Below are 27,578 nucleotides of genomic sequence, written 5' to 3' on the forward strand. Positions count from 1 at the left end.
GGGTAATGAGTTCGAGCGCGAATGCAATTGAGATTAGTGAGGGCGAGCCCATTGAGGAGTGGTAAGCCCAAGTCTAAATGACCACGAACAAACTTAGTGAACGTGAGGCAGGTGACTGTAATTCTCATTCAAGGATGTGAACCCGAGCCCAGTAAACGCGAGTTTCAACGAGAATAGTGAGTGCGAGCCCCACTGAAGGAACCCGAACGCAGTAGAGTGAAGTGAAGTCGAGCGCAAGTGACCACGGGTGCAGTTTAGATTAGTGAGTCCGCGTCCCATTGAATGTAGTGAGTTTGATACGAAGTAAGAGATTAGTAAACGTGATTTCAAATTAGGTTATTGAGTGCGAGTTTTATTGAAGTATGTAAGCCAAGGGCCGAGTAACCGCAAGACCCATTAAAGGTAATGAACCACCCATTGGTGCTAATGTGCTCAAACCTCATTGATGATATTGAGCTCGATCCTAGTTGACGAAAGTAAGACCGGACGAGTCTAATTCAGATTAATGAGCCTGATCCCAAGTAAGCCCGTGTCCTAAAGAAACTAGAGCTCAAGCTTCAAGGAGTCTAGTGACTGTGAGCTTCACTGAAGGATCTGAGACCGATCCCGAGTAAGCGCGAGCCTCAATGAAGGATTTAAGCCCGCATACAAACTAGTACAAGCTCCACTAATGCAAGTGAGCTCGAGTTCACTGAGTGTAGGAATGAGGTCAAGTAGGAGCGTGCCGGAGAGAGATTAGCCAGCGCGAGTCCAAGGAAACTAGTGAGTGCAAGCCTCGTTGAAATGTGAGGCTGCGCACGAGTAAGTGCGAACCAACGAGAACAGTGAGTGCTTGCCCACTGAAGGTAATAAATACGAGCACAAATGAGTGGAAAGCCCTCTGACGTCATTGAGTACGAGCCTATTGATGGTAGCGGGCTCGATCCTAGCTGAGATTAAGCTTGAATCGCACTGAATGTAGTGAGCCCAAGCCCAAGTAAAAGCGTATCCTAACGAAATTATTGAGTGCGAGCTCCAAGGAGGCTAGTGAGTCCGATCCTTATTGGAGGATGTGAGACCGAGCCCGAGTAAACGCAAGCCTCAACAAGAGTAGAATCTCGAGCCCCATTGAAGGCAATGGACACGAGTCCATAAGCTGCTCATGCAATCATTTTGAACGTTAAAGCGAAGATATAAATAAATACAATAAACTCTACATGTTCACATGCGAAGAACTTAATGTGTTAAGCGAGCATTAATGTCAGAAAATAAAAAAGCCAATCAGGTTTATCAGGTATTGTATGAAGCCTCTTGAACATCCAGTTGGTTTTTGTCCATTTTATAACTATAAATAATGGGTTAATAAGCGTTTTTGAAATATCCATTATTATTATTATTATTATTATTATTATTATTATTATTATTATTATTATTATTATTATTATTATTATTATAGGAATCTAAAGTGAAAGGATGTAATGAGAAATATGCTTACCGCACACAAGATGTGAATATTTAGTGATGTAGAGCAGCGTTTCCCAACCTTTTTGACGTCTCGTATCTTATGTAACGATTTTAATTGTTCGCGGCCCCCCACGAAATCAAAAAATTATCTTTGAAAAATCTTTTACATATAAAAAAGATGTGGTAAATTACAATTTTAATACTCTAAACATCATTTATAAGAATGCTACACTATTATAAATGGAAATATTCAGGAAAATGAGGATATCAGTTAGGCCCAATGCTATGAATTCAACTATTTGGCTAATACTGTTTTTTGAGAGGTCAGCTTCCGTGTCTTGATCAAAATTCGATAATTTCAGACATTAATCTGACCTCTGACCCTACATTGTCTGTTTGTGCATTTATTTTGTATATATTCAAGATGACAAAATATTGTCTCGCTTAGATGTGTATGTAGTGGCAAATTGCAATTGCCTTCTGGAAATTTGATCATAAACAGGCTTAGACTGGAACCAACATTCCAGTAGCTTTAACGAAGAAAACAGCATTTTGAATGTTGAATCACAAGACAATTCGGTAAGTTATTTTATTTCGATAGAAGAAAGTTCATATTCCGAGTGTAGAAAGGAAATTATTATCTATTTTTTTTAAAGAACATATCGGAAAATACATAATTACTAACATGATGAGGTAAGATTTATTGGAAATAAAACGTTCCGTTACCCTTTTAATCTCTTGCAGCCTGCAGTGGGTCCGCGAACCACAAGTTGGAAAACACTGATGTAAAGCAATTTAGAATTTCTAGAGAAGAAACTATATAGCTACTTCTTGCTATTGAAATTTAATTTAAAACTATGGCTAATCAAATGGAGACAATCTAGTATGATTTGAAAGTTTCGCTACCGTAGAATAAAAAGGTTCAACAGTTATGAGAAGCAACAGAGATCTGAATGAATTGAATCACAATGCATAAACAAGTCTGAAGGAAACCTTGAAAACTGGGCGTAGGCCTTGGAGACTACAAAAAGAAAACGCACCTTCGTACGCAAAAACTCAAGTTGTCCTCCCTTCCGCTGCCTACTAATATAAAAGTCCCCCGCCTGTAACAACTCACTACATTTCCAACAAAGCAACACAAACCAAACCAACAATCATGAAGGTCCTGGTAAGTACAGTCAATTAGTCATTTACACGTTTTTACCAGCAACCAAATGCTTTCGTATTCTGTATGATAATCTCACTTTGTGACTGCTTATTACAAACAAATCAAACGAGTGAACATAGGTTAGCAATCGGGAGGTCCCGAGTTGGAACCCGGTAGCCGGTCATTGTAAATTTATCTACGCGAATGCTGGGTTGGTACGTTTGAATATACGCTCTACTAATTCTATTTCCTATTGATGCTGTTGTGGTAGTTCGTAAATAACGTCAAGAGACTGCATCTGAAAATTCCTTAAAATAATAATAATAGTTTCACTATTCGTACAGATCTTGTTCGAATAATGGATCTCGTAGGTGGTCGTCCTTTATTTGGTCTTTGTTACACTACAGATCCATGCACCATGTGCTGAAAACTTAAACATCATTCCAGGGGCGGCTTTAGGATTTTAATTTTGGATAGGCTCGCTCCCTCGCTTATGGATACATATACGTATCTGATTGATTCAAGACAGCAGGAAATTACTTTTACAGTAGTGGTTGGTGGTATTTGTTAAATAATTATCTACCATTAATATAAATAATGGAAATATATATTTACTCTTTATTCTATGTTTTAGCGTTTATATACTTTTCAAAATTTTTAGGTAGATCTGTGACTACCCGGCCTACCCTCTAAAGCCTCCACTGCATCATATGGACTCTAATCCAGTGACTTCTAATTGTGGAAAAAATTAGTTGTTGTAAAAATATCTTTTCCGTGTAGTAATGTTACCAACGGGTAAAAGCATGACAGTATGCATGGATTCAGATCTGGTGCTTTCGAAACATCCATCCAATTTTGAACATCCACGACGTTATCCTTCTTTTGAACTACCATCGGAAACATGTAGCAACTCAAGCCGAGTTACACGTGACTCCTCCAAGGACCGAACACAGACCACGTACAACAAAATAAGAATGCTAATTTAAGGGGATACAGTGTGATCTTTTTTTTTTTTTTTTTTTTTTTAATATTGCGTCCGCCATTAGTTCAGGAGCAGTAATTCACAATTTTCAGTCAGAGAGTTTTTTTCACAATTGTCAGTGAGTTTTTTTTCTCTGTGTTTTGCGTCCTTAGGAAACGTGATTACTAAGGACGGGACCTACTATTAACATAGGCTCCGGACGATGATCATGTAGTTACAGTGTAGATGTGGGTGCACAGACTACCTACAATATCAAGCCTTACATTAAATGCTGTTTCCCACCACATGCTTTCACCTCCTAAAGAGTTGGATTATATAATTAATGATCCCAGCAGGTTTTGTTTATCATACATTCTGTTTTTAAAGTTCCGACAGACGTTTTACCAATTTAGTTTATTATTATTATTATTATTATTATTATTATTATTATTATTATTATTATTATTATTATTATATTATCAACAAAAGTTACTGTGAAATATGATCTAAATGCTAGGATAAATTTGGATGTTGCATTTAAGTGGTGATCAATGATAACAAGTCCCCTGAAAAGCATGAAAATAGACAATATTTAATAATAATAATAATAATAATAATAATAATAATAATAATAATAATAATAATAATAATACAGTAATATTTAGGGAAGTTATTGTTAACTTGCTTCCTGAGATGCCGTGAATCAATTCTCCTCCCTCTAACTTCAAAACAAAAAGATACCAATCAGGGGCGGCGATTAGGGAACAAAAAGGGCAGTTGCCCCCTCACTGTTTTGAAATGACCCTTTAATTATGAAGTTTCATTTGGAAATGTAAAGTTTGTATGCACTACTGGTTCACAGAAAAAAATACTGGTGTCATATAATATTTGCTGTTGCGTACGTACGTACTGGTTATTTCTCTTTCCGTGGAGTTAAAGAAAGCTACCGGAATTGCATTTTAATTGCCATGGAAAATGGCCCAAAAATTAACCTATTGGAGTGCAACAATGGCAGTGTACTTTTATTTCTTCTCACAAGGGCCCAATACCTTTAATCAGCTGGTTTGAAACTAATTAAGGAAAAAATTCGCAAGAAGTTTTTACAAGTTACTCTTTAATTGCACAAAAATAGGCAGTTCCTAAAATATCTTTCCTTTTTTCTAATAGAAAGGAATAATGATTAAAAAGAGAGTAATAAGAAACAACTCCATTCCATTGTTTTGACTACAGCATTTATGATATTCCGCAGTTACAAATTCCTGGTAAAAGAAAAATATTTCCTTTTTTACTAGCAGACACAACAGTGCGCCCCTTATGTCCATAACGCATCCCCCCAATTGTCTATCCGTAGGCGTTCTTCCATGAAAAAAATATTTTCGATTAATTTTTACATCCCCTCAAACATATTTATTATAGATTTTTACCCCTCCCCAATATTTCAATGACGCAGTTTGCGTCACAGCCCCCCCTTTGTGGGCACCCCTGCCTTTTCGTTCGCTTTTCTTTCTTTGAACAAAAAACAAGAAAAAATAAACATTATTGTCGGCATAGTTTAGGCCTATTTTGGATTATGTATTTTAACTGAAAAAGATAGTATCTTATTGGTTATACAAACTTTTGTTAAAGTGATAGAAACAATCAGGAAAATTAACATTGCTATACAAATATTAAGATCATGACCTGCCCCCTCACTTTTAACGTCCAATCGCTGCTACTGATAGCAATAACTCTTTAGTTTCAAAGAAAGTTCTCACCCCCTTATGTTTCCTAAAATCGCAATAGTTTTTCGTAATTTTCACAGAAAGAATATTTTAAACAGGTAGGGTTAAATCAACTTTCTCTTAGAGCTCCCTCGTGGCTAAGCGGTTAAGAGACCCGGGTTCGATTCCTGGCGGGAGCTCATGTGGTTCGGATTCCACGTTAATCAGTAGGTCCACGTCTCATATAGCCTCGCTGCTGAAAGGGACGCTAAACTAAAATCAACTCAACAAATCAACTTTCTCATTATTGATCAATTTCAAGTTGTTTGTTCAGAAAGCCTTATAAAAGATGACGTACCATACTGGGACAAAACCTAATATTTATTAACGAACGTTATCAATGAAAATTTTTAAATCCAAGAGACAGTTACACCATACAGCATGTTGTGGATGATATTCTGCCGCATAACTGACTGTTTCAATCCCATATGAGGGGATTGTGGGGAAGCGTGAATCATAAGATACACCATACTGTATAAAATCGAGTAATATTTCCGAAAATTACAGCGAAACATAATTTTACATACAGTGGTTTCGTAATGTTACTTTTAAATACAATCTCAATTCTGACCTTCAAATATTCAATACTTTTTAGATAACTTGATATAGATTCCAGAAAGTGAGAATCTGCCAAGAAAGTAAAGGGAAAGAAAATATTCGTAAATTGAGTAACTGAAAAGTCGCATTTGTTTAACGAGACACCAATACGAATCCTTCACTGGAAAACATTAACATGAACATTTTCTATATATCAGTGTTAGTAGTTTGAAAGAAATTTCCCTAATCTATAGGTAAATTTAGCAAAAAGGGATTTTTTCGATAAAAAGTGATAATCCGGGGAAAAGTCTCGCGCTAACTTATTGATTAATATAAATGCTTACATTTTTCTATGTTCTTCAGAAATAAACCAATACAATAGCAAAAAAGAGAGAGTGTGTGTGTGTATCTATTCAAAGTAGCATAATTTGCACGTATTGGTGGCTGGGTGTATTTGTATTTTTTGCAAAAAAAAAAAAGTATAACAAAACAGAAGCAAAAAAAAAAATAAGGTTCACAGTCACTTTAATATAGTTAAATTAATCTTATTACGAAACATCTGCCATAAGAACTGGACACTCAACGAACTAGGGAAAATCATATGTACACTATATCCATAAATAAAGAACGAAAAATTGAGATGCTATGAGACGTTAGCACATAGTGACATGCCAACGATGTGTGAAAATGTGCAACAGTGTACCAAAGTTGAAGCCGTATGGAACACACCAAACCCATGACACTAATCAAATGGATAATGATTACACTGATACAATTTGACAAAAGGAATGTATGGAATTCCGATGTTCATGATGACCTGGTACAGCTGTTAACGGAATGTGACCGTTTGAACTGTACTACACGCTGCAAAATTGTAGCGGTTTGTATGTTCTCTATGAACGGGTCGATACGTTCCAGGAGCACTTCTTCAATAGAATAGTTCTGAGATTTGGAAGAGTATTGGGAGGCGGTGACTAGGAGCACTCCTCTATCTGAAAGTCTCCACACATACTCAATACGGCTGATATCCGGAGAACATGCGGGCCACAGTATCAGTCGAATGTTCTTCCTTCCCAACTTGCCAACCAGCTGTGCACGTTAGGGACGGGAGTTATCGTGGTAAGACTGCACAAAAAAAGCCTCGTGATGGGTACAATTATTCCATCCCCGTGTCTGGGCGGCAAGGCTGTCTTGCTCTAGCACATATAGAGGTATTCATCCATGGATCATAAACCTGGCCCACACCATGATGCCACCGCCTTCATAGTGGTCCATTTGTCGGATGTTGGAAGGATAACAGGACGGGTCTCAGTCTACCTCCACTCAATACACATATAGAGAATCGTTGAGTAGACTGAAACGCGATTCATCTCTGTACAGTGTCACTACCCATTACTCTGCGTGTTTTCATCACCCGTCTGTGATGGGGCAGAAGGGAATTGATACAGCTAGCTTTCTTCTATAGCCCTCGCTGTATGCCACGATTTATTTTGTTTAACATATCTCACGCTTATGCTCCGAGGCTGAGCAAGACGATGTAGATGAACGAGATCGTGGAATGAAGAAAGTGTGAGCAAACGGGAAAACCCGGCAGACGGTGTTTGTCATCCACAAAGCTTACTTGGTGCGAACTAGGATCAAATCAAGAAGCCCCTTCACCAAAGGGACCGTTAGCCCCCTTTTGCCGTGAAATGGAGATGTCACTACCGAACGGAGGTTTTCTGGTTTGTACTAATGTCTATGATGACAAGCTGGTAATGTTAAATAACGGTCATCCACAAGTGTTGAGCTTCGTGAGCATCCTTGCCCTGGTCGTGTCGTTGTTGTTCCTATCTCCCCTATCTCACCCTGAAGAAGAAGAAGTTAGTCACATTCCCAAACGGGCGACCTGCATGAGTCATTGAGTTCGGCAGTCCACGTATCCAGTCGTAATCTGAAATAGACAGTGCTAAGACAGTAGCCTACTTGGATTCCAGGGGGTTCACAGCTAAAGTTGAGCTCTGTTGGGTTGTGGTCACACCGTGGGGTTTGCTATCATCAGTTCAGACACTGGAGATGTCGATAGTCTCCTACACGCTGGGGAAGTTTCCTCCACTAGTAGATTCAACTGAGAGAAGGACGTATCCGATTAACTTTATTTGGAAGGATTTTAGCATTGCATATGCAACTTCTAAAAGAGCAGTGTAAAATCATGCAAATACGACCTGATTTTAAATGAATAGTCTTAAAGGAAGGTACTGACTATCTTGCAGTAGAGGTAGACAATTCACCACTATCTATCGTCGAAATACTGTCATATTCTTGAGAACACTTGTCCGGTTATGCTCAACCACCTCCCTTTACTGCTTCAGCTTTGAATTTCCTGCTTCTAGTCAACCGATTAACAGCATCTCTGGCGATGATCCATCATTCCAGCTGTTGGGGATGATACATCATGGAACTCACAGAACACGTTCACTTGCATTCACGTGCCAAATGACATTGGCAGCCACATTCAGTACATTGCTCAAAAGTGACGTTGTTCGTGCTTGCACAAGTTTCTTCATGATGCCACGTCTAGAAAATCTTTAACTAACCGTTTTTATTATCATATATTAAAGCTGAGGAATTAAAAATTGATATTTATTTTTAAAAATACGAAAAGTTCTTAAAATTTCCTTTTGTTTAAGTAGACAGTTTAAACAAAACGAATACTTCTCTTATTCATATTTTGGAATATTTTAAATACCTGCCGTCTTCCTTCTGAGTATTTTGTGTAATAATATGGATAAAACTTCATGCAATAACTTTATAAATGTTTAGATAACGAAATCATATTCTATTGTGCTTATTATTCTCAAGAATTTACTGAAATGCTAATCTTTTTATAGTTTCTCTACTAAATACAATTATTGTGTCTTTCATTACAGGCTGTATTGGCTGCTGTTGTTGCCTGCGCTCTGGCTAAGCCAGGCGTAGTTGCCTACACTTCTGGCCTTGTTTCTCCTCTCAGTTATGCTGCTCCCCTCAGTTATGCTGCTCCCCTCAGTTATGCTGCTCCATTGGCCGTAGCTCCCGCCGTCACTTCCACCCAATACCATGCTCAGGATGAACTTGGACAGGCTAGATACGGCTACGCTCAGCCAGGACAAACGCACAACGCTGTGAGAGACGCTGCTGGCAATGTTGCTGGAAGCTTTTCCTACGTAGCTCCCAACGGACAGGTTCTCACCACCAACTACGTTGCTGATGGTCTTGGTTACCGAGTTGCTTCCAACGCTCTTCCAGTCGGACCTAATGTTCTTCCAGTAGCCCCAGCTCCTGTCCAGGACACACCTGAAGTTCAGGCTGCTCGTGCTGCTCATTTGGCTGCCGTTGCTGAAGTCCGATCCCGTGCCAAGAGACAGGTTGTTGTTGCCAACCATGTCCCAGCCGCTCTCGCCTACTCTGCAGTTGCCCCAGCTGCTGTTGCCTACAACGCCGTTCCAGTTGCCGCTCCAGTAGCTGCTGTTGCTCCAGCTGGCGTTCCAGCTACTCTCACCACCGTTGTCAACAACCCAGGACATGCTGTTTCTTACAGAGTAGACTAAACAATTCCATCTGTTGTCATTATCTGTATATAGCTAAGTGGAAAACCTTGCGCCTTTCTACCTTTTCTATTTTATTTTTCCCCACCATTTCTCTCTTAATTATGCAAGAGCCACTTAGACCCTCAAATAATAATAATAAAAAATAATGTATTATGTCTTTTTTTCCTTTCGCCAGACAATATACACTAAAATGTATAATACCGGTATATATATAAATTCTTAAAACACAATTATTGGAAAGTGACATGAATACTAAATGGGAATGTTAATGTAGTCTAATAAGCGATATACTTCACATAATTAACCCGGGAACGGTCGACAGGTGAGCGCAGCGCTCACCCTGGTTTATGTTTTCGTTTCAAAGCCGCCCTAGTGGGGTTTTATATAAACGCATCATAATTTTATATGCGATTTTATTTTAATAATAGTAATAATAATAAATCACAAAATGTCAACATTTAGAAATGTGTTGAAAATAAATCCCGTATAAAGTCATAAACAGCTATAGAAACGATTTTATTGTAAATGAGCGCCGCGCTCACCTGTCGACCGCTCGCGTCACAAATCAACACTCGGCCGTTCCCGGGTTAAGGTAAAAGGCGAGAAAATATCACAGAAGAAACATTCCAAATATAGCAGGAAGTGCAAGAACCAGCCACTTGCCATAGCTTGTGCTTTTTCAAAGGAAGCGTTGCTACACTTTTAGGTGACTTCTTGGGAAATCGCTGATTCGCTGTGCACTAAGCTGTCAGTCTAAAGTATTTCTTCAAGAAATATAGCTTAATAAATACACAAATTAACTATACAACAATAACAAGTAAAAAAAGACAAAATATAGCGACTACAGTTTGCAGAAAAGTGTCATATAGGTATCCTCAAATACTTAAGCAAAACATGAGCGTTAGAACCTATTCTCCAAGTTGGATAGCTACGTACACTAGTCCTATCGAAGCGGGCTGCAGTGATATATCACAAGTATTAGATACTGTATAAAGTATCTGCTTTCAAAACGGGGATCAGATTTTACCACAACGTGAAGTTCTACAAATTGGTTCACCTTAGGGAGCAACTCCTGCGCAGTTGGAATACACTAAATGCACTTCTACTAGTTGTCTTCTTGTCAGAGGACAATTGTAGGAGATATCGGCACAAATCTGTCTATATATATATATTCTTTTAAACGATGTTCAAAATATTTATGAAGTTGAAAAACAATGCTGTGCAGGATCAGGAGAGCAGAGTTATCTTCAATCTTGGGAGGCGGGCAGCTCTGAGGCTTATTCTGGGAGGGGGAAATGAGACTCACAATACGATAGATGAACCCTGAGTTGAGCCTTAATTAACTGAGTTTAACGTCCCTTTCAGCAGCGAGGCTACACGAGACGAAACCTACTGATTAACATGAATTCCGAACCACATAAGCTCCCGTCGGAAATCGAACCCGGGTCTCTCACGCCAAAGGTGCGTACGCTCACTGTTCAGCCACGGAGGAACTCTTTGAGGTAAACCTGTTTTATATTATATATCAGGCGATGTACATGAAGTAGTGGTATATATCATTGCAGAGAGGAATTAATACAGATTAATGTGACCTAAATGCGCCAGGACACGAAGTTCAGTTTGAAATATTAAAGAATACGATTCTTAAAAAAAAAAAAAAAAAAAAAAAAAGCGAAGGAACATCAATTTCATCTCACTTTTCTTTGTGGCAGTTGGACACAAATCATCACATTTCTCCCCAAAAAAACATTTCAAATTGGATTATTGGGTGGACAGTCTCCCCAGTTCCAAGGTTGAACGGGGCATATCTCTTCATCCGCCAGCATTAGTGCCAGTGATACGAGAACATCTAATCCATCAAACAATTTGTATATACATTTCTCCAGATTTAATGATATACAGTGTGACACAACTCGAATAAAGCGTAACAACTTTTTCTCTACAAGGCGAGAATAGTGAGGTAGGTACATAAGGAGCATGAGCGACCGAAGGTGGGGGCAGCGGGTGGCCCCTTGGCTGACGAAAATATATAATGTATATTTCTAAATTGCTTAAGATTTTCTGAATACAAATAAAAAATATCAAACGTATAGCAACCAGGGAGATGCCCACCTTAAAAAATTTTCTTCGGGCGCCCCTGACAAGGAAAGATATACAGAAAAGTCACTGAACTTCAAGATTTGGGAGCTTTTTACTAATAATAGAAAATTTTGATTTATGAATAATCAATATGAACGTCCAAACGCACGCAATTTAACAAGATCTGAAAATGTGCTTATTTTAAAGACTTTACACATTATACCGAAAGCTCTTTTCTGGATAGCCTTGATTATTTCAGGAAAAGTTACCATTCATGGCCAGACAGACAATTTTCTTTCCACACACTGCTTATTACTGCTCAACTAAACTGGTTCCTTGTGATTCTATATTTTAACCCTTTGAAATTATAAATACTATTTTTAGTATATTGGGTAGTGTTTTAATTATTAGATTAAAAAAGAACCAATTAAGCTTTTTACTTCCTTTCTTTTTGTTTTGTTTTCTTCAAGCCTGGAGGCATTGTAGAACACGTTACGTATGGTTTCACGCCTTTCTGCGTCGAGACATAGAAGGTGATGACATCATAACTTACAAAAAAAAAACTTTGTTAGGCCTATTTTTATAATTTTGTGGTGGGCTTATTTTTGCACCTAGAAGATTGAAATTTTACACACATATTCAGTGCACCCCGTAGTATTTTTTAGATTTGCCTCAGATCTCTGCGCGTTAACGTAGGGAGGTCCAGAGGGGGGAAATTTTCAAAACGATGGGATATTTTTAACAAAAAAAATCTCTTCTTCGCGATTTTCCCGCCTCGGATACATGATGGAGACATGTAAATGGTACCGTTTGAAAGTCTGTTCTATTCTGGAGGGAATGATGTACGAACCATGACCCCGTATAAATAGGGATGTCTCAGGAAATTTTTATATTACATCCGGGTCTTTTGGAGTGATCTGGGCATTGTGAGTCTCATTGGTAAATATTTTTCCCGCCCTTACCATGTGCACCGACTACGTGGGTGGTCTGGGGCTCCAGCACCCACACAAATAGTTTGATAGAAACAAAATAAAATAAAAAAAATTCTCACCTGCCACTATCACAAACTAATAAGCAATTAAAATATTGAGATGGAAATTAAAATTTCTAACCTCTAAAACATAATTGTTTGTGCAAAGACAACCAAGCAACACTCCATCTTCCTTGCCTGTCTCTGGCCTAGTTAAAGGCAGTCCCCACAATGAAAAATGAAACTATATTGTGAATATAATCGACCACAGCCCTTTATGACAGTGCTCATAAAAGATTATAACTAAAAGGAAATCAATCAAAAAATATTGAGACTCTCCTGAAAACATATAACACGACCAGCCATTGATATACACCCATATAAATTTCGGAAACTCGGCGTTGTTGGCCTTTACTATTCAAGACAGAAGCTTGAAATTTTGTATACACACTTAGTACACCCCTTACTATTTTCCTAGTTGATTTTGAGATCTGTACGTTATCACAGGGGTTCCAGACGGACTCAAAATTTGAAAAGAAAAAGTTTAGAAAAAAATCATCATTTCTCTCAAAATTTACCGTGAATGGTACCGTTTGAAAGGCTGTTTTATTATGAAGAGAATGGGGTATGAACTAGGATAATTGGAATGATTCTGTAGCTGCTTGACTGAAAGTATATAATTTACTCTAAAAAAAAAAAAGCCAAAATTTAAAAGGATTAATAACGAATTATGAAACAAGGGATAAGATTATGCAGGGTTACTTTTCTAAGACGGCAACGACGGTGTAGTCAGTGTATAAACAATATATATATATATATATATATATATTTAGATATCTACCAAACCATCTATTAGGTTAGTGTGAATGAAATGTTCATATTAACGTGTGGTGAGAATCACATCTGAGCAATACAACATAAGGATGGACTAAAGTAACGTTCTACTACTAATAGTAGGGATGGGCGGATCCGGATCTGATTGCGTCCGGATCTCGAATCTCGGCTCTGGATCCGTATCCCAATCTCGGATCTTGATTTTCATCCAAATTGTGATAAACTTGAATATCTAAAATACGTCAAAAGTAATTTTGCGAAGTCCTGACAGTGAAGAAGAAAACAGAAAATTAAGATGAATATTGACTAGTCTGTTTGTTTGTCTCAGATTTCTCGAAAGATCAAATGCATGCCTTACTAAAAAACTGATTTAATCAGGATGACAGTTCGAATGTTGAATCTAGATCCATACCTGGTTCCAGGACCGATATATATATATATATATATATATACCTGGGATTTGAAACATCTGAAACCAGAATTAAAAAACTCGAATATTTAAAATTCCTCAAGAGATATATTCATTGACAGTTAAGAAAACATAAACAGTTAAGTCAAGTATTGATTAGTTTTTACGTCTATTTATCTTGCTCAGTCTGCTCAAATACCAAATGTATACCTTACAAAGAGATGTAATAATTATTTAGTAAACACCGAGAACCGAGTATAAAGAATGAACACCGAGAATAAAGAATGAATGTTGTTGCCTCTTATTTAGATTTGAAATTTCGGATTCATACATAGAATCGGGCTGAAAGATAAATATTTGACATCTGGAAACCCAAACATGTGCTACCACGAAAATCGCAGCCGATGTAACGGGAACAAAAGACACGAGCACTAATTCCGCACGTACTTTGGGAAAAACTAGAAACTAAAACAGATAAATATTGTTTTGAAGGGAAAGTCGCACTTTAACATGACTTTTCATGAGTACTGTGTTCAAATACGAAAACTGTTGTTTGTTCCTTTTAACAAGAAAGTTAGGTACTTTCATATTGGGGAAAAAATACCAAGGTTCATTCCACTAATTACGATGCTAGTTCTTATGGGAGCTTTCACATTGAACCGGAATATTTCCTCATGGGGGTATCGGATTGTCACAATTCACCTTGAGGAAAGACGTGGTTTATCAAGGGTCGTCCAAGACACTTCTGGACTTAGCCTGTAGACTGCTTCTGGTCTCAATTATTCCCATATAGCAAGATTAAGTATATACAGGGTATTTCAAAACAACACCGACAACGTCTCGAAGGTGATTCCTGACACCAAGATAAGACAAAAAGTATAGACCAATCTGGGTGCCCAAATGCTTTCTTTCGTAGTTATAGGCTGCCGAAAGCATGAAAAAATGAATTTTAAGGATTCATAGCTCCAAACTATGGGATCTACCGTGGTTGGGTCAAGACTTCACTTAGGAATTAATATGTGAGCTATCCAAAAATACATGATTTAGAACCCTGCGGTACTCACGTAACAATTTTTATAGAGATAGTTTGTGAGTACTTTAAATTATATGCCCGTAGCCAAACTCCCTCTATAAAAATTGTTGCGTGAGTACCTTAGGTTTCTGAAACATGGCTTTTTGGATAGCGCACATATCAGTTCCTAAGTGAAATCTGTACCCGTCTACGGCAGGTCCCATACTTTTGGAGCTATGGACCTTTAAAGTTCATTTTTCCATGTTTTCGGCAGCCTATAACTCCGAAAGGAAGCATTTGTACACCCAGGTTGGTCTATACTTTTTGTCTTATCTCGGTGTGAGGAATCTCCTCACACACGTTATCGGTGTTGTTTTGAAACACCCTATATAGTTGGTTCGAAATGAGTTAAAATATCATTAATTGCCCTTAAGGACACAATTGTGATTTAAATATTCGTAAATCAGAAGAGATGTGAAAGTTAAGTGTTAAAATAAATCCGATAATTCTGGAATGAAGAGATTTATATGCAACCTAAAAATAGCAATAAATCTCCTTATATAACACTTTCAAAGTTAATCTTCTTCTTGAAGAGGTTTCTACAGCAGCACAGAAAATTATAAATCCAATTATTATAAGTAGTACCTCTGACAGCCCCGCATTTCACATCACCATCGCCCTTCATCCTGATAAGTGGGCAATTCACTTACCCCTGATGACCTTTCAGTCGTTCCAGTAACATCAATATCTCAGTCTGGGTTTGGGAGATCATGCTTCTATCACCATCAGCAGCTCTTAGAGAATCAGAATTTATCTCTGTACTAAATAATGTGGGTAACTTAGCTTTTCGTCTATAAAAGACGGAAAGGGTATGGAATTGTCATAAGAAATATTTGATAATTAAGACTTAGATTGTCAGTATTTAGAAGCAACATTTAAGATAGTCAGTTACCTTAAATGTGCTCCCGCTTAGCCGAGAAAACCTGGCAGGCATAATCGAGTGGTTCCGGCGAATCCAGCTTCCGGTATGGGTGTTTTTAATTGTCTTCGTTTTACTTTTATGCTTATGTGGTATCGTAATGGTTACGGTGTAATCCATGCAAAGCGTTCAGCAGGTTAGAGAGATAGCATTTGGTAAAAAGTGGTTACTTATTTAATAATAATAATAATAATAATAATAATAATAATAATAATAATAATAATAATAATAATAATAATAATAATAAATTGATTAGTGCGTGCCTTTGGTGTCCTTGGTCACGGGTTCAATTTCCGTAGAGGCACTCAAAAATTTCGGTGTTGATCCAACATCATGAGGACAATTGAGGAGTTATCTGAAGTAAGAAGTAGTGAACTTCAGTCTAGAAAGCCGGCATTGGGGACTCTGGGTGTCGTTGCGCTCACCACACATCCCCACTTTGAAAGTAAGCCCGCTGGCAGGTCCAGATCCCAAGGGGCTGTCGCGCCAAGATTTTAGTTACATTTTTTAATTATCTTAAATGTCTTTTTTATTTTAAAATTTTATCCAATATCTTCTCTTTAGCTGGTTTGCGGAACTCAGCGTTACTTATTTCTTTTTAATTCATGTTCATAGTTAGGACAACTATTCACTAACAAAAACAATCTTTTCAATAAAATTCGTCTCGCATCTTTCATAGCTCTAAGTTTAGTTATTTTTAGCTTATTTTTTAAGTTGAAGGGCGTTTTACCGTTTTCCCCTTGTTTTTCCTGTCTTTTTTCTAGTTTTACCTATGTTTCTTTGCATGGAAGTTGCGCCCATGGTCACGTGCTTAGTGTGTTCGCTTACAAAAGCGGGCTTTTCCCTGGCACTATAGAAAGTAAGGGCGTCTTATGTCAGGGAAATGTTAATTGACGTATGTAAGTGAATATATCTGTAATGAAGTCGTAATTACTCAGTTTTTACATCGGACATAGTTTCTTCACCTTATTAATCTCTTCACCCCCTTCCTGAATTCCAATTTTAGTATATCCCTATTCCCTTTTGAGCAAGGACCATTTAATGGTAGCTCGGACCGGTAGATTGATGTCTCTTGTAAGCCTCTTAACTATAACATCAGCAATAAAGAAAGTAGGATTTAATTTGCACTAATTTTAGAACATACGTTAATTATTAGCTAAATAATAATAATACCGAGCGAGCTTAGGCTAATTGTTAGGATTCTTGCTTCGCAATTGGGTGATACCGGTTTCGAATTCGAAGACCGGTCATCCTGACTGAGGATTTTCCAGGGCTGTTCTTCAGTTACACTGGGTAAATGCTGAATCAGTATCTTAATCTACGGATTTGGAGACTTTCCTTTCACTTCCTTTTCCAAATTTGTTTTCATCTGTTGATTACTACAGTGTAAAATGACCTCTGAGGACGTATCTGGTAGCTGATGGTACATAAACAATAATGACATAATACATACGTATTCATGAAACGTATGGGTTAATTTAACTAAGAGATTAAGTTTTAATATCAATTTCCTGGCTTTTAAACACTATTTTCATATTGTTTTAGCTTCCGATTTTCTCATGTATGTTCCCACCGGGAGTTGAACCTGAGATCACATGAACAAATGCGAATATCTTAAATATTTTTGAACATTTTAATATATAAAGTACAAAATACATCAATGGTACGACGCATGAATATGTTTTGGTCGTGTTCTGCAATGTATGATTAAAGAAACCTGGAGGGTGAAGAAAAAATAACAGAAATCTCTTTTGTAATTACTCCTCTAACAAATGCCCGTCCTCAGAAGGGCGAGCCATAACTTACGTGATGTCATACAACGAACACTTTTGTTAATAACTCATAATGTACATACATTACATAATCATATCGCTTTCCTCAAATTCTCGTGTATATGTTTAAAAATCTACTGTGGTACCATGCCAACCAGTCTATATTTTTTGTTGTACCTTCGAAGTGAAAGACATTCATTATTAATTTTGTTGATTGGACTCCAGTAATTCAGAAACTACAATAAATGAAGAGTTTGTTTTGTCTAGTATTCCTGCGATTGGAAGGGCCTTATCTGAAAGATCTTTTCATTTGTATATGAGAAAATAGTGAAGTTTATTTTCTATGAGTAAAATAATTATTTTCAATGTGAAGCAACATTAAATTTTGGTGAGGAGCTGAATAGAAGAATATGTTACCATTTACATCAGTTCTTTCGGATGGTTAAGTTCGCTATACTCTGAAATGGGAAGAAGTCAAACTTCCAAGGTGAAAATACAATAAAGAACAAAGGTAACACAAATGTCTTATGGAAACATTTAAAAGCACAGCATCCTGCTAGATTAGTAAATTCGAAAAAAAGTTTGACGAACTTTAGATATTCAACTTCGTTATTAGCACAATTTTAGATGTAGCCTTGCATACGAATCAAGATCTGAGATCGAGATTTCGAATCCAGATCCAAGATCCGGATTTATGAACCAGATCCGAGATCCGGATTGTGAGGTTCACATTCGAGACCCGGATCCGAAAATTTTTGGCCATCCCTAACTAGTAGAAGTTCAGTAAATAGACAGGTACCCAACAGTCCGGAGACAGAGCGTTCTTAAACAGAGTCGTCCGAAAGTACATCATAGTGTTTCGTAACTTTAAAATCGGCGTTATATACTGTGTTGAACACTTCAATGTATATTAAAAAATAAAGCAAAGAGAGAGCAAGATAGTAACCAATAACTTTGAAAAGCACTACGTATTTTTTTTCTTTCCCAGAAGTGGCAATATAATGTAATTTTCAAAAACTCATCAATGTATATTAATTTTTTTTTTTTTTTTTTTTTTTTTTTGTAATTAAAAATAAAAGAATGAGGCTGAGTTCCATAAACAAGTAAGTTTACTTTCAAGGAAGTGAAATTATAAAAATAAAAGTGACAATGTTAAAAAAAAAACACAAACAAGTAATTTATACTGGCGAAAAGCCAAGACAAAAGTATATAAATTAAATAATAAGTAAACAAATGGTTAGAACGGGTAAGTTTTTTTAGTTAGTTAGTTAGTTAGTTAGTTGACTATGAGATTTAAATCCTTGTCAGGATGAACCTCATCTTGTTCAAACAAACAAACTATTCTATAAGTAACCTTGATTCAAGTATGCTAAGAAGCAACATACAAAAAGTTCAATGCATGGAGGTTTTCCTCCAAGACAGGTTTGTTTCAAATTCATAATTTCTGTATTTTATTAAATTTGTAACTTCCTTTTCAATTCAATGTAACTTGTATTAATAATAATTAAGATGTATCTAAATTAGTATTTGTTTTTCTAGCAAGAATACTAAAACCCATTTCAATTGTTCAGTTATTCTCATAAGCTATGCATATTATTAAAAATTCTCTGACTCAAGAATAACGATAATTCACACCTAAATATAAACAATAAATAAGCAACGTCCTACAATAATTTATTGAAATTAGTGAACAAATTTCTTTATTTTAAAGTTACGAAACATGACTCTCGGCGGTGAATCGAACCCCGGTCTCCCGCGTGACAGGTAGGATATTGATGTGATCGCCGTTAGTTTCTGCCAGTTCGTTACGGTAACACAGCATTGGAAATAAACCCCATGGACACCGACAAACATTACGTTCGGACGAGCTCACGAGAAACAATGATAAAACAAACGAGTTAGTGATACACCATACCAATGTCGTTCCGCGACTTGCACAGAGGTCATGAAGATACAGATGTAATGACTTTATTTAGTTTAATTTTATCAACTACATTCAGTCTCTGATGTAGTTATGCAACAAAGCAGAACACTTCAAAAATCCTTTATCTTGATTGTGCTCAAAATATCGACCCTGTATCAACGACTTTTTGTTACTTCCTGGGACGTTCTATTTGTCATGAATCACACTTATGTTTAATAATGGATATCCGGGATCCCTTACCTCCTTTAGGGAATCCCTTTCGCCGCTACTGAACGATTCCGATATATATATATATATATATATATATATATATATATATATATATATATATATATCGGGTGTTCCAAATAAGTGTTACAACTCTTGGGAGGTGACTCCTGCCACTGAGACAAGAAAAAAGTTCTCTTGAACCTTCGGCTATCGGACATAGTTTCGGATCTACAAGGTGCCGAAAGCATGGGAAAATTTATTTATTTTTATTTATTTATTTATTTATTGTCTTCAACAGAGAATATATTCTCCAATTACAGAAGACCTGTACAATATATTTTACAAGTTTACTATTGTAATAGATTTAAAAGAAAAATAATAAAAAAAAGTAATAAGAATATAGATAAATATATACAATTAATTTTGTAACAAACTATTTAAAAGTGAAATAGCTACAGTAGCAGAAATACATGAAATTAATACGCTTATACATAAACATGTGAATATGCTTTTAGGAATTCATAAAACATTTTGTCGCAACAATTCACAATAGGTTCGAAATGACATATTAAAATCTAAATAAGGCAATTTTTGTGATATAATATTATATGTTTTGCACATTCGGATCAATGGTGAACTGCTGTAATGCTCCGTTCTAGGTGTATCATATAATAATAAGCACCTCTGTCGAGTATTAGCCATTTTTGTGTTAAATTTTAATAGTCCCAGAAACGAACTGTTATCATGACTTTCGGACGCCAATAGTTCGGAAACTATCCAACATAAAGAGGGCGGGTAAAAAATTCACTGAAGAAGTCATATCTGCTCTATTGAATTTTGCATGTTTCACAATCCTACCATGCACGCGCAAGGGATTCCCCAAAGGAACGTAGGGAGTTCCGGATAATCTACCAAATGAAACTTGGTCTAAATGGATATTAATTGATAGGCTTTCTACCAGGTAACAATAATTCGTTTGTACTCAGTCGATATCTGGAAAAATACAAAATGACGGGCACCTTCATGCCTGTTGTGTGTGGTTGCATAATCGTCAGGTACGGATGCTGGCCAACAGTGAAGTTCTGACAAGTAAACCTTACGTTTGGGTGAATCGAGTTGCTGACTGAGACACATATGAGAAAGTAGTACTAAATGTGGTCAGTATTTCAGTGAAGTTGTAGGTGCGAAGCTCCAGGGGTTTAGGAGATACAGCTACCAGAACATCACATGGAAGTACAGTATAGTTTTCATAGAGTTGGAAGTAAAAGCTCTGTAAGAAATCTTGTAACAACAAAAGGTGAATAACAAATATATGGGTACATATTAGGACTAGGGGGAAGTCATATAGTAAGAGTATACCTGACGGCGGCCATCTTGAAATCCGCCATTTTGAATTAAGGTTAAGTTTTTAAAATAGGAATAGGGTCATGTGATACATGATTTAAGGCGCAAATTTAATGAGATGAACAATGGTGACGTTAATTTTGATTTACGCGCAATTGGTAAAAAGTTACAGGGAAATTAAATATTGTTGCAGAATATGTATTAGTCCTTTACCCCACCTTGTAAATTTTGTGTTAATGATAATAATTAAATAAAAAGCATGTGGATAAATATTAGGTCTATGGTAAGAGTTGCCTTGATGACGGCCATGTGGAAATCCGCTATTTTGAATCAGACAAAAGTTTTAAACAAAACGCTTAACAGTGACACCTTATTAATAGCAAATTTTACCATAAATCCAACGGTATAACTATTTTTGCTTTATCATTAACCAGCATTTGTTATCGCATAAACAAGTTGCTAATTTAAGGAAAAATGACCAAAGTGGAATTCAGTCATAATTGAACTTGGGTGTTTCTTCCAGAAAAGTCCTCAATTAGTACAATCAATATGTAGTTCAGAAAAGAGTGCATGACTTGCACAAACATTGTAACGCCACCATTGTATTTCTTATTAACTTCTAGCCCGAAGTCATCTATTGCATTACTCTATTCCCATTTAATTTTGTGCTGGTTAATGATAAAGCAAAAATAGTTATACCGTTGAATTTATGGTAAAATTTGCTATTAATAAGATGTCACTGTTACGCGTTTTGTTTAAAACTTTTGTCTGATTCAAAATGGCGGATTTCAACATGGCCGCCATCAAGGCAACTCTTACCATAGACCTAATATTTATCCACATGCTTTTTATTTAATTATTATCATTAACACAAAATTTACAAGGTGGGGTAAAGGACTAATACATATTCTGCAACAACATTTAATTTCCCTGTAACGTTTTACCAATTGCGCGTAAATCAAAATTAACGTCACCATTGTTCATCTGATTAAATTTGCGCCTTAAATCATGTATCACATGACCCTATTCCTATTTTAAAAACTTAACCTTAATTCAAAATGGTGGATTTCAAGATGGCCGCCGTCAGGTATACTCTTACTATATGACTTCCCCCTAGTCCTAATATGTACCCATATATTTGTTATTCACCTTTTGTTGTTACAAGAGGTTTTACAGAGCTTTTACCTCCAACTCTATGAAGACTATACTGTACTTCCATGTGATGTTCTGGTAGCTGTATCTCCTAAACCCCTGGAGCTTCGCACCTACAACTTCACTGAAATACTGACCACATTTAGTACTACTTTCTCATATGTGTCTCAGTCAGCAACTCGATTCACCCAAACGTAAGGTTTACTTGTGAGTATTAAGTGTAGCGAATTTGTACTCAAATGCTCTACAAAGACATCTGGAGTGTCGGTAGAGCATAACAGATGAAGCAGGGTGATTCACATGTGTGGAAACACTTAACGAAAAATACCCAGAAATGCACTCATACTCAGTAAACGTGAGTTCGAAGCGTCGGAAATGTAAGGATTAGCGTCAAGAACATGAAAGCCATTGCCAATTCACCAATAATATTCCTTCAAACCGATGCAACATGGTGTGCACGGTTGCATACCAATAAGGATGCAACTGAGGCCAAGTTGAAATTGTGCAATTGGACTCACTAAGAAACTTGGTAAACTGAAGGAATGTCGCTAGTGGGATCGCATGATCAATATTGAAATGTGGCCAACGTGTGTGTTGATATCAACATGTAGCTAATGGACAATGTCAACATGTCGCACTACTGCTGGGACACCGTCTCACGTGCGAAAACTAGGGAAATAACGTTGTACATTCTGCTATTACATCTGGTGCACCTTTAGGTAGAACGTAAATAGAACACGATTGTATCAATGTCCCTCTTTGTTTGGGACATTGTCCCACAGTCGACACATATGAAAAGAAATCTCTTAATGCATGGTTCAAATTCTGATAGAGCGTGTATCATGTCACACGTCTTCTGGGACATATGACGTACTCGAAATATAGGAAAATACCTCCAGAAATTCGTATCTTACACACAGTGCACATGCCAAGACAAAGACGAAAATGAACCCTTTTGGCACATTTAACACTACAGCTGGAATACCATACATATGGAAAATAAAACGACATGAGAAATAGGAAGAAACGTCTTAAAGCTCTGATTGTTTACAACTGTGCAGTAGGAGTAACAAAATAAAACACACAAGCATGTCGGAAGGCTGAACAAGGGCGCTTGCCAAACAAAATGGGTACTCCTCAAAGAAATGAATACAGAGAAAGTGAGGCTCCTTCGAACCTCACGGATAGAGCGCTCACTTTTGCTCGCGTGGTCGCGGTTTCCAATCCTACTGGGAACCCACGGCCTCAGATTCAATACCCAAGTAGTTATTTTCCTATTTTCTCACGTGGGACGGTGTCCCAGCAGTAGTGCGACATTTGTTCATTAGCTATATGTTGATATCAACACACACATTGGCCACATTTTAATATTGATCATGCGATCCCACTAGCGACATTCCTTTAGTTTACCCAGTTTCTTAGTGAGTCCAATTGCACAATTTCAACTTGGCCTCAGTTGTTGCATCCTTATTGGTATGCAACCGTGCACACCATATTGCATCGGTTTGAAGGAATATTATTGGCGAATTGGCAATGGCTTTCATGTTCTTGATGCTAATCCTTACATTTCCGACGCTTCCAACTCACGTTTACTGAGTATGAGTGCATTTCTGGGCATTTTTCGTTAAGTGTTTCCACACATGTGAATCACCCTGCTTCATCTGTTATGCTCTACCGACACTCCAGATGTCTTTGTAAAGCATTTGAGTACAAATTCGCTACACTTAATACTCAGAACTTCACTGTTGGCCAGCAATGAAGATGTCCGCCATTTTGTATTTGTTCCAGATATCGATTTAATACAAACGAATTATTGTTACCTGGTAGAAAGCCTATCAATTAATATCCATTTAGACCAAGTTCCATTTGGTAGATTATCCGGGACTCCCTACGTTCCTTTGGGGAATCCCTTGCGCGTGCATGGTAGGATTGTGAAACATGCAAAATTCAATAGAGCAGATATGACTTCTTCAGTGAATTTTTTACCCGCCCTCTTTATGTTGGATAGTTTCCGAACTATTGGCGTCCGAAAGTCATTTTCCCATGCTTTCGGCACCTTGTAGATCCGAAACTATGTCCGATAGCCGAAAGTTCAAGAGAACTTTTTTTCTTGTCTCAGTGGCAGGAGTTACCTCCCAAGAGTTGTAACACTTATTTTGGAACACCCGATATATATATATATATATATATATATATATATATATATATATACATACAGATGGTGATCAGAAAAATGGAAACACCTGTAGTTGGCAACACGTCAAATGTATGGGTTGGCAGTGGTGTCGTGGCGCCCGCAGCGCCGGACCGCTGGTGGTGGTGTGTTAGGTCGGTCTCCATACAACGTCAGGCGCAGTGGAACAGCAGTGTCCAGTGGCTGCAGCAGACGGAGGTAGTGTAAAATGGGAGACCTCTCAGAGTTTCAAAGAGGGCAAATTGTTGGTGCGCGGTTATGTGGAGTGAGTGTGACGGCAGTGGCTACTGTGTTAGGTGTGTCGCGTGGGACAGTGTCGAAGGTGATGACGGGCTACACAACACACGGGAAAACCACATCGGGGAAGCGTAACAGTGGGCGGAAGAAAATCATGAGTGACAGGTCACGCCGGGTATTAAAGCGCATTGTCACGCAGAACCGTCGTGCCACTGCGGAGCAAGTGACGGAGGAACTCAATCAGCACCTCCCCCACCCTGTTTCGACAATCACAGTCCGCCACGAATTACATGACATGAACTTACGGAGTCGTGTTGCACGGGCCAAGCCCGGAACCATAACGCTTTCGCACGCCGCAAATGGTGCCGCAACCGTGCAACTTGGATCGTTGAGGACTGGAAACGTATGATATAATCGGATGAGTCATCCTTCACCCTATTCCCAACCACGGGCCGTGTTAATGTGTGGAGAACGCCCAAAGAAGCTTATGATCTGCAGTGTCTCCGTCCAACTGTGAAACATGGCGGAGGTTCGGTGATGTTGTGGGCCGCCATATCATGGTTTTCATTGGGTCCTGTGATCACACTTAGCGGACGAATCACTGCCAACGATTATGTCGCAATTTTAGGAGACCACTTGCATCCTATGGTCCGGATGTTGTTCCCGGACAATGACGCCATCTTCCAGGATGATAATGCACCCATTCACACAGCTGGCGTTGTTGCATTAAAGCATTAAATTCAACACCTCCCCTGACCCGCCCAATCCCCAGATCTCAACATAATTGAACATCTGTGGTCCGTCTTGGAAACACGACTCCGGCGACGATTTCCACCTGCATCCCCTCTCACAGAACTGGCCGATGCCCTGCACGAGGAATGGTGTAAAATTCCACTTGCTACCATTCACGACCTCTATGCCTCTATCCCACGTCGCATCAAGGCTGTTCTGAAGGCGATAGGTCGCCCGACACCATATTAATCTGGTAAGTTGCAATTTCGTTCAGGTGTTTCCATTTTTCTGATCACCATCTGTATATATATATATATATATATATATATATATATATATATATAGAGAGAGAGAGAGAGAGAGAGAGAGAGAGAGAGAGAGAGAGAAGATTGCATGTTTAAGACAATAACATGCTGCCTCAAATCAATGGCTAATAGTTATGGGAGTATTCGCCCCTAAGGTTGATTTTCCCACGGTTTTGGACAGCTCTAACTCTGAAATGTTTTAGAGGTCCATATGAACTTTTTTCTTACAGAGTTGCCTTTTATCATGTCCAATCGTGATAGCGAAACAACCAAAAACGGGAGAAGAGCGAAACTTTGCATGAAGAAACTACAGACCAAGGGACACCTACCCTCGTATTGAATAACATTCCAGATAAACAGTGTTGCTAACCAAATAGTTTTTTTTTTCTTAATGGAATGACCTAAATTTTATTTCGTAATTGGAATCAGCAACTAAACCAAAGAAGAACTGGCACTCGCAGATCAGTATTGCAAACATTTAAAAAAATAGCGTATCGAATGTATCAAATTGAAAGCCTTTTGTGCACATACGAAGTGAGGTATTAACTATTTGCGTACATTAAATTAAATAGTGGCAACAACTATTTAAGTTGACTCCAAATTCAGTAGGGTCAGTTAAATAGTGTTGCCACTACAGAAGAGAGAAAAAGTTGAGTTTGGAAATTGTGCAATAAATCGGGAAAGGTCACTAGTACATTATGAAAAATGAAATCTTTGAGTTTTACGTCCCACGGTTATGCCGGTTAGGCTAAAGGAGACGGTGATGATGAGAGATGAGTGAAATGGTGGAATGAAGAAAGTGGGAGGAAACGGGAGAACCCCGAGAAAACCCACGAGCACGGTGTTTGTCCACCACAAGGTTCACTTGGCGGGGGCTGGGATCGAACCCGGGACCCCAAGCACCAGAGGTGAACGCTCTACCACTGAGCCACCGCGCCCCCTAGTACATTATGGTCTAAAGTTTATACAATAAGCCGGTATATCATAAGGAACATTGCCACGTTTATGTGAGATCGATAAGTCACGTATTGACCGAGATATTCGCCATTTTGTAAAAGCTGAGAATTTAGCGCTGCAGAAGATGGCAACGCTCTTCAAAATTCTCTGTTTTCCTCCAGCGTTGGAGAAATCGTGAAAAATGGTTCAAACGAAATACAAACGTTGATGAATATACATACGATGAAACTGGATTTCTTTGAGTTCTTGAAACGACTAATTAAGCGTCATGTTGGGGATATAAACGGTTCTTGAGCAAGTATTATGAATTTACATTAGAAAAACGTAATTCAAAGATATTCAGGACAGTTACCTAATAACTAGTTTCGTGCGGTGAAAATACTTAGGTTTATATTTATGAATCTCCCCTAACGCTGGAGGAGAAATCTAAGGGACACCTATGAAAGAAACAGGTGGTGATATCGATCAAGCGGAGTGAAATCGATCATTTGCACTTACCTACATTGAGAGAATGCTGCCATCTATCGTTTTACGTCGAGTGTACGAAAGTTATCATGAGAAGAAAGGTCATTAAGCACAAGAGCAGTGAGCATAGAAAGTCAGAGTATAATGCCTGTAGATTGTGTACATAGTACAAATTTGCTTCATGGTGAAAACGTAATCATTGCAGAACGCTGTTTGTTATATTGGTATGACTACCGTACATAGATTATAACTTATGGTAGGGCTATATCGTAGCAAGGTAAAACAACTTGCTTCATGTAAGTTTGCATAACAGTAAACAAAACTGGTATAGTAATGGTGGGCTGCCTTACAAATTTGTGCCAAGTTTAGAGGTGAAACTGATCATGCTGAGTGTAAGGTACGAAAAAAAATCTTCTTTCTTATAATTAATAATAATAATTTTCTTAATGATATATATGAATGCATAGTGTTTGACTTAACTCCTATCTTAATGTATCTTCTTTTAATCTCTCTCCATTCAAACAATTGTCTGCCGTTTTATCTTACATTCAAAATTTTCTCTCTACGATTTTTAACCGTCCGCTTG

The 27,578-nt window shown here is 37.7% G+C and overlaps 2 protein-coding genes across 7 annotated transcripts in view; one reads left to right on the top strand and one right to left on the bottom strand.

Annotated features, from left to right (window-relative positions):
• The window catches only part of Rbcn-3B (WD repeat-containing protein Rbcn-3B), a 334,889-nt gene that overhangs the window by 135,911 nt on the left and 171,400 nt on the right, over positions 1-27,578 (bottom strand). The gene's annotated exons all lie outside the window — the stretch shown is intronic.
• Positions 2,509-9,570, top strand: LOC145673510 (cuticle protein 7-like). The gene is made up of 2 exons (XM_081743284.1): positions 2,509-2,611; positions 8,758-9,570. The coding sequence occupies exons 1-2, from the start codon at positions 2,600-2,602 to the stop codon at positions 9,415-9,417; spliced, it is 672 nt and encodes a 223-aa protein (XP_081599410.1). The 5' UTR covers positions 2,509-2,599; the 3' UTR covers positions 9,418-9,570.

The sequence above is a fragment of the Thermobia domestica genome, chromosome 16 (assembly GCF_964235325.1).
Source record: "Thermobia domestica chromosome 16, izTheDome1.hap1.1, whole genome shotgun sequence".
Taxonomy (NCBI): domain Eukaryota; kingdom Metazoa; phylum Arthropoda; class Insecta; order Zygentoma; family Lepismatidae; genus Thermobia; species Thermobia domestica.